The sequence below is a fragment of the Sander vitreus genome, chromosome 14 (assembly GCF_031162955.1).
Source record: "Sander vitreus isolate 19-12246 chromosome 14, sanVit1, whole genome shotgun sequence".
NCBI lineage: Eukaryota > Metazoa > Chordata > Actinopteri > Perciformes > Percidae > Sander > Sander vitreus.
The window spans coordinates 25,029,301-25,041,889 of record NC_135868.1 but is presented as its reverse complement, the minus strand read 5'-3'; the positions used below and the strand labels follow the sequence as shown (position 1 = coordinate 25,041,889).

The following is a 12,589-nucleotide window of genomic DNA, read 5'->3' as shown; positions in this document are numbered from 1 at the left end:
AAGAGAGTGAGTTCAGTTTAGATCCCTCTGATTAGGAAACAACACCTAGCTGACTTTAGGCACTTGCTGTTGCTTTTGTGTGGCCAATAAGAAGCAGCCGAGAATATAAGAAATGTCAATCCATGGACTCCCCCCGTGCAACATTCATGTCCATTTGACTCACAAACGAATCTGATATCGCCTGTATTAAAGGAGCGTGTTGTGTCATGAGGAAAGACGGGCAGTGCATGCTTTAAACAACAAGGCTGAAAGATTGTTAACACTATTGTATGTATATATTTACAGACAAATCTGTACACTTTTTACATTTTGCTACTGAGGCTACATCTGCGCTACTACGTTTTAATTTTTAAGCGGCGTTTTCAGACAAAAATGATCTCCGTTCACACAAGTTTTAGCTCCAGTCGCAGAAATACTCTCCGTCCATATATATATATATATAAAAAATACATTGGAGAAAGAACAACAATGGTGGAAAGTAAGAGCAGGTTTTTTTTTAGCTTGGACCGACGACGAGGTGGAACTGTTACTGAAATGTATGTAAGCTACCTAACCCATAAGTCGTCGTCGTTTCCAAAAGTCTCCGTTTGTGCCCGTCCAGATTACAAAGCAAAGCGAGTTGTCTAATAAAAATGTGTCAGCAGTGTTTCCAAACAGAAACACCGAAGCAGTTTGCACGCGAGGCCTGAACGTGGCAAAAGATATTCATTTTTTTTTTATTAAAACAAAACGTAGTAGTGTAGATGTAGTCCGATAAATGCGTTAGAAAGGAGTCCATTTCACGCGTCGGCGCTCGTGCAGACCTGTGATAACCTGGGGTCAGAGTCGATCTCGAAGCGGTAGTGGTAGCCCTCCCACACCTCCCGGCAGGCGTCGCGCAAGTCATTGATGCGCTTCTTGATGCCCTTGCGGTTGAGATAAAGTACAAAGAGGAAGATTAGGCCAACGAAGCCCAGGACTATACCCAAGAAGACGTAAGAGGTCTGCAGAGCAAGGTCCGCCCCCGCACCGCTCTGGTGGCATCCCAGTGTCAGCATGCCCACAGACAGCATGGATGTGTTTCTCATGCTGGCTGGGAAGGCGCACACCAGGCCCTTGGCGTCACTAATGCGTCCCTGTGATCTGTTGAGCCACAGAGCAAAAGGTTCGATTCCACACGTGCACATGAAGGGGTTTTCCCCCAGCAGGAGCTCGGCTCTGGGCAGGGAGTCCAGCTCTCGCAGGCCCTCCTCGGGCACCGTCTTCAGGGCGTTGAGGGTCAGGTCCAGTTCCTGCAGACCATCCAAACCTGAGAAGGTGGAGTTGTGGATGGCCACCAGGGAGTTGTTGGAAAGCTGGAGCCGCTGCAGGCTGCCCAGGTGGGAGAAGATGTGCGAGGGTAAATAGATGAGGCCATTGTGGGAGAGGTCCAGTCCCTTCAGCATCCCCAGGGAGCTCCAGCGCAGAGACGTGGCCAGGTCCATCACAGACGAGTGGTTGTAGAGGGCTCGGCTCAGGTTGAGGTCCCGCAGAGACTGGTTCTGCACGGTGAAGGCTTCGGGGTGAACCACTGCCAGCTGGTTGTTGCTCAAATCCAGGGAGCGGAGGCTGCGGAGTCCGGCGAAGGTGTGGGACTCCACCTCGGAAATTCTGGATTTGAGGAGATCCATGAGATATCATTCACACTTTCAAATCACATACAAGAGGAAGAACGTGGGGGGAAAAGGGATGTTTTTAGACATAAAAACAGGACTGGCTTATTTTGGATCAAAGTAAAAATGTAATGGGGTTGTCATTATAATACACTTTAAAAGTCTGCAAAGCCCCTCTTTAAACAAAATGATGAAATCTGCTTGGCTGCTATATTTCTGTAACAATCAGGACTGAACTGATGACTACAAAATACGTCTTTTGCTATTGAGATCAAATGTATCTTAGAGGAATTCTTTTTTTTATTTTAGTTTTGGATTCCCCTTGATATGTTTGCTTTGCATTATAATAATGACAAAGACACAGGAGTCACTAGGAGAGTCTTACCTGTTGTTACTCAGAGACAGGTTCGTCACATTATCCAGCCCTTTAAAACACTCCGGACCGATTCGACGGATCTGATTCCCCGTAATGAACAGATTCCGGGTGTATCCGGGGATCCCGGTCGGGACGCTCCGCAGGTCTCTGGAGACGCACTTGACGGTGTGAGCCGCCTCGGAGCACTCGCAGCGCGGAGGGCACGACGCGTAAACGGAGCCGAGCAGCGCGCAGAAAACCACGCGCTGCGCCAAACCCAGCATGTTGGGAGAGGGGGAAAAAAAAAAAAGAGTGTGCGGTGTCCAAGAGCGGCGAGCAAAAAAGATACGAAAGAGAAGCGCACACGAGAAAAATGGATAAAACGAAACGATCAGCTCCTCCAAGACATCTCTAAGGTCTGTTGTCCCGGCTGGGAATGCGCTTCAACTTCGCATCTCTGCAGAAAAGTGTGGCCGGGAGGCAGGCTCTGATTTCCATGAGAACAGAAGTGGGGGTCGTGCTGATCAGAGGGGGCGTTTGATCCTTTGCCGTGGCGAAGCGGGGCGTCGCTTCTTCTCCAACAATGAAATTAAAAGGACCATCGCCTGGCGCGGTGATATGTGGGGAGGGGCTTCTGTCCGGACCCACGAGATGTTGCGCCCAGCCTGGAGTAGCCACTGCCGGCATTAGAGAGAGAGAGAGAGAGAGAGAGAGAGAGAGAGAGAGAGAGAGAGAGAGAGAGAGAGAGAGACTGCGCTCTCGGCTCTTTTCTCTCCATATTCACAGTTTCGCGCGGTGCAGCCAAATATAATCATGTGGCGTCAAAGGCGTCTCCAGTTATGCAGCCCCTCACACCTGAAATTTGGATATGGAAATCTGGACTTTTATGATTGTATTGCAGGACAACAACATTGCAATGTTTTTTTTAAATAACAAAATGTGATATAAAAGTCCCACAAGGGCAGATTTAAACACTAGTATGTTGTCAGGAATCATTGGATTATTGTATTCCTCTGGTTTTGTTTTAAAAAAAAAATGCTGTTAAATGCAATGACTGCCATAACTTGACTATTTACTAGTTGGTGGATTGGATGGCCCTGGTCATTGCCACCTACCCAGGTGGTATGGTAAATGTGGGGGAGGGGTGTGTGTGTGTGGGGGGGGGGCTAGACTAATAAAATCCTTTGATTCCCCCTTCTCTTGAATGGCTTGATGCTCTGCAGGATAATGGCCACTGAGTGGGACTTTGAGCCACTAGATAGTAGAGTATCAAAGCTGAGACGATTTCCCTTTCCTCAATGTTTATTCTGAGAGCTTAATAATGATTATTACAGGAATCACTTCGGAGTGCATTTATAGAAACTTCAGCTTTGCCTTTCAGAGCACCTTACCTAACATCATCCCTCCTGCTGACAGCCTTGATGGAACACACAGTTGTCATAATTCAATGATGGACAATCCAGGTTTTATACAAATAAAAACTCAACAAATGTCTACAATAATAGACATCTTTATTGGCAATTATAGCTGTAAGTCATAAACACATTCAGATTTCACACTTGCAGGAGTCTTAAAATCCCTCGTGGGCTATTATGATCTGCAGCATAAAAGATATTTTGGGGGATTAGAGAAACAAAAGAGCGGTATGAGTATATATGGATAGTGGCACTAATAATAGCATCCCAACTGTCTTTTGTCAGCGGACTGAATCGCTGGGACCACAGGTCTCCACATTCCTGGACCTGGCTCTTGGATACAAAAAGGCACCGCAGCAGGAACATCCAAAACCATTCAGATCATCTCCACTCAATGACGCATTCTTGCACATGCACTCCAATAAAGGGTCAGTGTCCTATTTATCTTCTAAAGCCCTAATCTCCTCCTGAAAATATATAGATGTATTTATTTATTTATGTCAAAGCTGTAATAATGACAATGTTGTGAGTTTCAAAGGGGCCATTCATTCATTCACTCATTACCTTTCATTGCTCAAAATGTAATGAATGAGCTGTTTCACTAAAGAAAACAAGTGACATATTCAAGGACACAGTTTGTCTCCCATTTTCCAACATTTAGAGCAATTACAGAGAACCAAATGGCTTTTCACGTTTCGGTTTGTTTCTATAGGTATTTTTCACAGCCACATTCTCTAAATTTGGACAGAGACGTAAAGTGTCACTGCAGTTTAGACATGAGCAGATATACATTTTTTTATACACATGCTACTTTTAGTAACATCAGTCTGAATGCAGGGTCCACTAGTCTGCTTGTTTGCATTCAAAGTCCAAAATCTTAATTTAAAACATTCCCAAAACAATATTTTTCATAAAGAGTATTTATTGTTCAAATAGAGGGCAGATTCTGAGTTTATTCGTTTTAATGCTTTGACAAAATGACTCTGCAGCTCTAATCTACTGAGACTGTAGCTCCACACGGTACAGTACAGTCTACTGCGTCTAACATTAACATAAGCAGGCCTTTTACAGTCTAATTCATTATTTATTCTTGCTAAAGTTTACCAAAGATTAAGAGAAAGATATGGAGTAATACATATAAAAACCAAACAGGAGGCCGTTGTCTGCAATGAAATGCAGCTGAGTATTAATCAAGAAGCCACAGTATGTGTCAAACACCAACTTCTCTTTCAAACACTAGTATTCTTGCATGCATGCAACACAAACCGGCATGCTTCATGCTCTCGCCGATCGCTGTGTGCGTGACCAACACACAAACAATCCCGCATTCATTGAGGCACAAAGCTGCTTCGCTGCCGAGCAGAGAGGATATATGCACAAATGGAGTAAAGAGGATAAAAATTACACTGTAAATTATTCAAAGGACAGATATGTAGAGTGTGCGATCAAGTTTGCAAAGTATATAAAGAGCACCTGGTGTAAAGTTTAATGTGTAATCAAATATTTACAGGCAACATGGGTGAAATATACACAAGAGGCCACAGAATATCTGCTTTCAACAGAAGCCCAAGGAGGAGAGCAATGTAGAAAACTGGCACTGTGTTAGCCCTAAACCCTAAATACAAACTTAAAAGGACATCTACTTTGGCTTATTGCAGGATGTTGGCCAGTATTATGACCAAAGCTTTCCGAAACAGCACTAACATTTCACAATGACCTTCGAATCTGATGTGCAGATGTGGAAAACAGCAGGAGCAACGCTGGGGCGACTGGGGATATTCAGCAGGGGTCGTCGAGTGAGAAAAACCTGAGGATCCTGGCTACCTGCTGCTTCTGGCAGCACCGTGGACAAAAGAGAGGGCTCGGCACTTATTTTTCCTGTTTGATTGCAAACAATGAGGGGATTTAAATCTACTCACGACAGCCATGGCAACTGATTTCGAGTGCCAACCATCATGTGGAATTTTTTATTTATTTTTTTTAAACGTGTCAAAAATAACACAAAATTAAAATATAATACATGAAAGGATCTGTGAGAGGGGTCTTTTTTTTTTTCTTTTTTCTTTTAGGCACTGACTCCTGCTTCTTCCTATAAAGTCAATATTTGTAATGAAAAATGCTTCAGGTTAAACAAAAAGACCAGACCAAGTTTCATGACTCTGACCCATTAACAGGCTTTTCATTCAATAACTTTGGACTCACCAATGAGCCGTTCCACTAAATAATGAGTTAGATATTCAAGGACACAGTTTGACTTGGTCTTCCATTCTCCTACATTTGGCACGAGTATAGAAAAGCTCAACTATTCTGTTGCTTTCTCTGGGTATTTTCCACAGCCACATTCGCTGAGGTTGCTACAGTCGTTGCACAGATGATCTGTAGTTAGAGGTATGAAAACATTTATCGTAAACCTATCGTAGTACCGTGAGGTGATACATGGAATACATGTACAACATATCTCTGAGAAAATATTTCTTTTTAGAAGATGCAGACTTTTTTGATATCCTACGGAGTTAAGTAAGAAAATGCACAAAAATACAAACCGCTCTGGCATGTTCCACTTTAAGTCGCAGTACTGTAGAAGAGCTACATTAGTTCAAGCATGAAATGCAATAAATTCCCTAGAAAGGCATCTAATTGACTTAACATGTTTGTGCTCCCCAGTATAAAAAATGGCATCCTAGAAGCACTGGAATCATGGGATTACACTCCCAATCCATTGTAAAGTAAGATCATCAAAATCGGACAGCAAGGCAGGAATGTGTTCCTCGGGAGAATTCAACGGTAAGCATGTTCCTCTATTCAACTATCTAATACAACTAATACAACGCCTACACTTTGCAGGAGGCGATGGCTTAAACCTGCTGTTAGGCTTTCAATAGTCATAACCCATTACGCGTGTCTGTGGGGTCACTTCTCTTGAAATAAACGACTCAATAGAAATGCATATCCATAACGAGGGCATTCCAGCTTCACATACCGGAGGTGTGCCAGTTAACAGGCCGCCTGCTCCCCACAAACCCAAGCATGTGTTGGTACGCGTTTCACATTCTTGTTCAACAAGCTTCTCTCGGAGGTAACTAGTCTTCATGTCGTCCATTACGTTTTCGCTCGAAAGCGTGAGATAACACCCCCCCCCCCCCCCCCCTCCCCCTTGTTGTTTGAAAGGTCAACCCCCCTTTGGACCTGCGGGTGGGGGGGGGGGTTCCACTGTGTCCTGAACCTGACTCCCCAGGTCACCGCAGGTTGATGGCCAGGGCCACTGCTAGGATGATGGCCGTCAGCATCAGGAAAGGCAGCCAGGTCTTCAGAAAGCCCACGCAGCTGAATCAGGCAGCGAACACCCACAGAGAGGAGAAGAGAGACAGGTAAATGAAGGTGAGGAGAAGAGCATGGAGATCCAGGTTTCAGCATGAACAATATGTACTAATCTTTTTGGTACGAGCGTACAAAGCCCATTTACCCAGCCTGGAAACCAGACAAATCTGCCAGCTCGTGTTTCGACATGGGGCGGGTTTAAGACGACGCTTGAACGATATAACTGGCATTCTCGGTCCAGTGCAACGCACCAGGCTCACGGAACTCAGATCACACTGTCAAACAATCTGATCAAATACGAATCAAGATTCTGTTTCTGTATTGCTTATTTGTCACCTTAAATGTTTTCAGAAACACATTTTAGTGTACTGTTTAGCGGTAATTTGAGAAAATTTGTGACCCTGCCGCCATTTTATTCCTGCTTCAAAAACGGACCAAGCACCGCCTTAACATGCATTTGTCGCTTAGCGCTACATCACTCTGATTGGTTTTAGGCCATGTTTCTTTGCTCTGATTGGTTGTAGGTCTATTCATTGCATCCAGAGGCATTTTGGTCTGTGCCGTTGATAACGATGACACTAGAAGGAAAGCAAAGTAAAGGTTGCTGACATAGTTGCCACTGTGCACCAAAGTGACTTCAGAGGGAAGGAACTGTAGGGACTCACAGTGTTTCCTCTATGCTGATAGCATATTGTAGCACTCAGTGTTTTGTTGTTAAACTGTGTGTAAAATGAGCGGTGACGTTAAATCACTCTACGGTACCGTCTATTTTGTGGATGGTTTCAAGGTAACGGTCAGTAGTTTACATTTACACACATTACATTGGCAGATAAGGCCATACTCTGACGTCCAGCACCCCCCCCCCGCCACCGCTGAAAAAAATTTATAGAGGAATCACTGGACTCACCAGAAAGAAACTGGGATGTGTAGTCCATCCCTGTAACACAAGTTTTCAAAGGCCTTCTGGAGCAATGTCCTATATACACTCTTACTACTTCCCACACAACAGGTTCAAGGCATACCAGTAAAATCCTGCCCGAGCCCCTGGGATCACAGTGAGGAACCTCATTCACAAGCTTCAGCCCTACTTCTTACGGTGGCTTGGAAAAGAGCAGCTTCAGATTATAGGGTAGGCTCTAGTTTGGGCCTTTAAGGCAAATAAAATGCAGATATTTTTGGACAGAAGACTATTGACTGTCCTACTATGGATGTAAACAACCTCAAGCACCTTTCAGCTTCATAGTTATCAGTCACCATTTCTCTTTAAATCCACTGCGATAGATTAGAGCTACAACAACAACAAAAAAAACAGTGTCCTTGAATCTTGAACACTGCCTTATGTTTCTATGTGGAAAAAGTCAAACCATTCAAAATTATTCTTTTGTTTATGTTTAACATCAGGCTTTGTGCACATTCACAGTATTTTCAGGTTAAATGAAATTATGTCCTGGACGTTTTACATGCCATTGCTATGGCGATCAGCTGAGAATCCCGCCTACACTGAGGGGGTACAATCCGCAGTGGAGAACGAATAAAGAACACTACTTGTATCACAAAAAGTGAGTTGAGCCATAGAGTGGAAACACGGCGATAGACATGTAGAGAGCAACACGCAGAATTAAAGTTGTTATCTATCATGTTTTTAAAACGAATGTTAATGCAATATTTAAATCGACTTATGGGGTCACGCCTGTTTTGGTTGACAATGCCAATTGAGTCCACTCAAAACTGATTTGATGTGATGTTACACCAGATTTATATTTTCACACACTGAGATCATCAGTATAATTCAAGCCGTATCCCCTTTTTTTTTATCCCTGTGAAAGGTCCCATGTTTTTATGTTATGTCGCACATCCTTCTAGCCTAGAAATCTAGACGCACCCTAGTGCGTAAAACGTAATTTGCAGCCAGGGGGGTCTAGCAACTCTCCGTTGGCTTGCGAGCTGGAAAAACCAAACTCTAGCCAGGCCAATCACATCGTGTATAGAGTCAGTGGGCGGGCTTAACATAATGACGGTTCTGTGTGAATTCCCTGCTACTTGAAAACAAAGACTATGGCTGCTGCTGCTGCTGCTGCTGCTGCTGCTGCTGCTGCTGCTGCTGCTGCTGCTGCTGCTGCTGGCGAACAGCGGTCTTTCGAATCGGCTTTGGCCGTGACTCTGGAAGACTTGGAGTTAAGCTTTTCTTTGAGAAAAGAACAAAGAACGGCACTAAAGTCATTCTTAAAAAAGGAAGATGTGTTCGGAGTTTTGCCGACCGGATATGTTTGATCTATCAACAAGCGTTGCTCTGGTTGGTTGTAGCGCTATCCTACTGCGTGCAGAGGGAATTTGAAAGACAACCGTTTATCCCGCCCCTCGGATTGAGCCCTGCCAATGGTGAGTTCCCAGACCCAACATCTTGATGTGGGTCTGGCTTGTCAGGCTAACATCCTTCCCCAACAACTCAACTTGTCTTTACCATAGCTGGAACGTTTATTTAATGTTCTACACCATACATCACTCTAACCCCAGCCAACAGTATTCCCAAAGACTGGACATGTTACCCCTTCTTACCTGACATGTTTTCCATGGATCAGAGCAAGGAGGCAGAGGTTGACCATGTTCCAAGAGGTGCTGTTTTCATATCGCATCAGATTCAGAGCCATGGCGACGTGTGAGTGACAGTTGTCACAGCAGAGGTTGTGCTGGGCAGAAAACAAAGAGTACAAATCATTACTGGTGTTTCCACTTTCATGAATAAAAGTAAATAAAATGTCCCCAAGAGTGCTTATTTACCATCCTGTGCTTATACTCCTCTGAAGCATCGTGTACCGCCGTGTCCCAGGCATTGGAGCCACTAGCGTAGACTTTGCTAACGTCAAGGATCCAGTACCTACATTCAAAGAGAAACACTAACTGTACTGTTGTGCAGGACTGATGTCAGGAAACAGGTTTTGTTCCAACTATTTCTCTGTAGCAATATGTTCACTGAAAGATCAGTGAGAGTCACATCTGCCACAACAACCCAAATATTTTCATTTACTTACTTTGTTGGTCTTCCAAAAGCCATGTTGTCTTCCTGCAAAAAGCTAATTATTATTTAAAACAGATGAAGTTATAATTTGTGGGCTCATTGTGTGTTCTTGTTTTTGTACTACACTTATACTAAATGCAAACGTAGCCAGACATCCGTGTTCATTCTTTGGCAGTAAAAATGTAAACCTAAATCAACCCTTTGAAAGATTTTCTAACTCAAAAACGAACTGTATCCAACGATGTGATGAACAATCTCACGTGTGCGCTGACACTTTTTGTGCTCTTTGGGAACCGGAATTTGTCATTTAGATGGTTTAGGATACGAATTTAGAAAATGTGCCTCACAGCCTGTTTGTCTGTATTCATCGACGACTGTGTGTGGAACGGCCAAATGGCTCCTTGCTGTGATAACGCGGGGGTGCCAACGCACTGGGCTTCTGCTTTCAAGCTCATAGAGAAGTTACTCAAACCGGACTTCCTGGATCATATTCCATTATCTTACTGGTTCCTCAAGACACACACACATATACATATATAAATATATACACGGCTGGTTTCGGTCTAAATGTACAGTTATTTGTTAAAAAAAAAAAAAAAAGTCTTCTACTTAATGACATCTGAAAGCCAAGTTACTGCATCTCCATCTACGCTGGCTGTACAGTGTATGTCCATTGTTGATGCAACTATATTTGGTTAGGTTGGTTGCAGGCGACAGACAAACTAAACAAGTATTTAGCCATATTTTGGCAGAAAATGTAACATACTGGAAATACAGATGAAGAGCAAAGAAGTTATTAGATTATTCAGTAGGAGGGGTTTGATACGTTTTTCTGTTAACTCGGTTTGCTGGTAAACAGAGTTAGCATTGGAATCCATTGTAATTATAGTGAAGATCCCTATTTTCTGTTATTTTGGCACTTTTTTCACCTACCTCACTTCCTGGAGCTCACTTCCTTTCCTCAATCATTGGTTCTTGCTTCCACCTGTCACCCTAATTACCTGATTGAGCCCACCTGGTCACCACTCCCTCCTCCCCTTCTCTAAGAGGGCAGCTGGTAAGATGAGTTTTAGGTTGCACTTTAATTCTCAATAACATCTCCAAGTTATTTAAATGACAGCTTTATTAATCCTTATTTCTTGGAGACGGACATGTGAGAATACTGACTCCCTATTTGTTTTCTTTCAGATCCCCCAACCCATGTGTGTCTTTTTTTGTCATCTTTTCAATCACATCCCCATTTTGTGGAAATAAATGTTTGTTAAAGTTGTCTAAAGTCTTGTGGCTCATGCATCCTGACCGATGCCCCGTGATGATAGAACTCAACCTACTTAACAGACTAACTGCCATTCCTCGTGAGGGAGCGAGTTACAAACGTTTCAGTCTACTTTCAAGCTCGAGGGGTGAGTGTTTGATAACTACTTCACACACGTTTTTCACGGGACTACCGCTAAATACTAAAAGTCGTCAACACTCATAGTCTTACTTGATATCCAATGTGCTAAAGTCACTGTACTTAATTTCCCATACAGGCCATAATATTCTATCGTATATGTAGAATACTACAGTAGTATTCTACATTACTCACTGAGACAAAGTAAGGTCCAGCAAAGTCCCGGATGACACCAGTGGAAGTACAGATTCCCATGTGGCCAATGAACGGAAACAGCCATCTGAACAAAAAAACAAACATTGCAAATGTTAATATTACAATTTAAAAGTAGTATATATATTTTGGCCAGGACACACAAGGCCAGTGTTATGTTTTCTAAGTGTTAAATATACAATACTCAAACTGCAGTCGGAGGTAGCACTAAATTACATGTGTAAAGTAACTTTTGTGGAAAGAAGTGTAATCAATTGACTTTTACCCCCAAAACCAACTAATCTGGTTCTGAAATTCAAATGTGGGAAATGATTGGTTGATAGTGAATTACTGGAATTGTTGGGTCTTTGTATAGTGTGGTCTAGACGCTCTATGGTGTTTTTTGCCTCCATCGCCTTCCAGGCAGCTAACCCTAAACATAACCATTGCCGCACTGCCTGGAAGACGACTTTGCGGGCAAAAAACACCAAACACCGGTCTAGACCTACTCCATCTGTAAAGTGTCTTGACATAACTCTTGTTATGATTTGATGGTATACGTGCAGTTTAGTGTCCCAAATTATTTTCCAAAAACTGAATGTCCCAAATAACGAGTGTCCCAAAGTTACCATAAAGCTACCATCTGCGGGATTATGACTGAACGCCTCTAAAGCGTGAATTATACTGGCCGTTCCAAACCTGGCGCGCTCGATTAGTGATGTCAAAATGACGTAGATCTTGCCGGCGCACCCGGATTTAAGCCTACAGCACGCGAGCCGAGGTCAAGGCTCTTTTACACTAGACGCATCCAAGGTAGCGTGCGCTGTCGTGACGTCAAAATGATGTAATATCCTGCCCGCGCCCCCGATTTATAGCGCGCAAGCAGAGGTCGCGCACAGCTCTCTTTTTTTTTTTTTTTTTAAGCGGCGCGTGACAAAGCGGAAACGGGAGGCCTGAACGGGTTCGCCGACAACCGGAGTCCAGGACTCTGAGTGACTGCAAGTCTCTCTTGCAAACTTACTGGGTTAAGATGAGCTCTATTATGGTGAATGAAAGGCTTGATCTGACCAAGTAGGTCATCGAATCAGATCGAAGCATTGACGTCAATGCTGCTGCCAGTTCTGCCGTAGTTTACCTTTTTCTTCTTCTAGTCTGTAGAAAGAGCAAAGTCGGTCGCCTTTCCTCATTAGCGCCACCTCTGTTCAAGAGAAGACTTGCAACTAGTGTCACGACCACCAGCGCGGGTATAAATAGTTCTGGCGATTGCAT

General features: G+C 43.6%; 2 protein-coding genes across 2 annotated transcripts in view; both read right to left on the bottom strand.

Annotated features, from left to right (window-relative positions):
- Positions 1 to 659: 659 nt before the first annotated feature.
- Positions 660 to 6,222, bottom strand: tpbg1b (trophoblast glycoprotein 1b). Its single transcript, XM_078267518.1, has 2 exons — positions 2,017 to 6,222; positions 660 to 1,629 (listed from the first exon to the last, which is right to left on the bottom strand). The coding sequence occupies exons 1-2, from the start codon at positions 2,268 to 2,270 to the stop codon at positions 780 to 782; spliced, it is 1,104 nt and encodes a 367-aa protein (XP_078123644.1). The 5' UTR covers positions 2,271 to 6,222; the 3' UTR covers positions 660 to 779.
- A 2-nt stretch (positions 6,223 to 6,224) lies between these two features.
- Positions 6,225 to 12,589, bottom strand: part of tmem222b (transmembrane protein 222b) — a 7,663-nt gene continuing 1,298 nt past the window's right edge. Inside the window, exons 2-6 of the mRNA XM_078267517.1 lie at positions 11,324 to 11,408; positions 9,749 to 9,780; positions 9,498 to 9,594; positions 9,276 to 9,406; positions 6,225 to 6,725 (exon numbers count right to left, since the gene is read on the bottom strand). Coding sequence (XP_078123643.1) covers positions 6,638 to 6,725; positions 9,276 to 9,406; positions 9,498 to 9,594; positions 9,749 to 9,780; positions 11,324 to 11,408 — 433 coding nt within the window. The 3' untranslated portion in view covers positions 6,225 to 6,637. The remainder of the gene's footprint in view (positions 6,726 to 9,275; positions 9,407 to 9,497; positions 9,595 to 9,748; positions 9,781 to 11,323; positions 11,409 to 12,589) is intronic.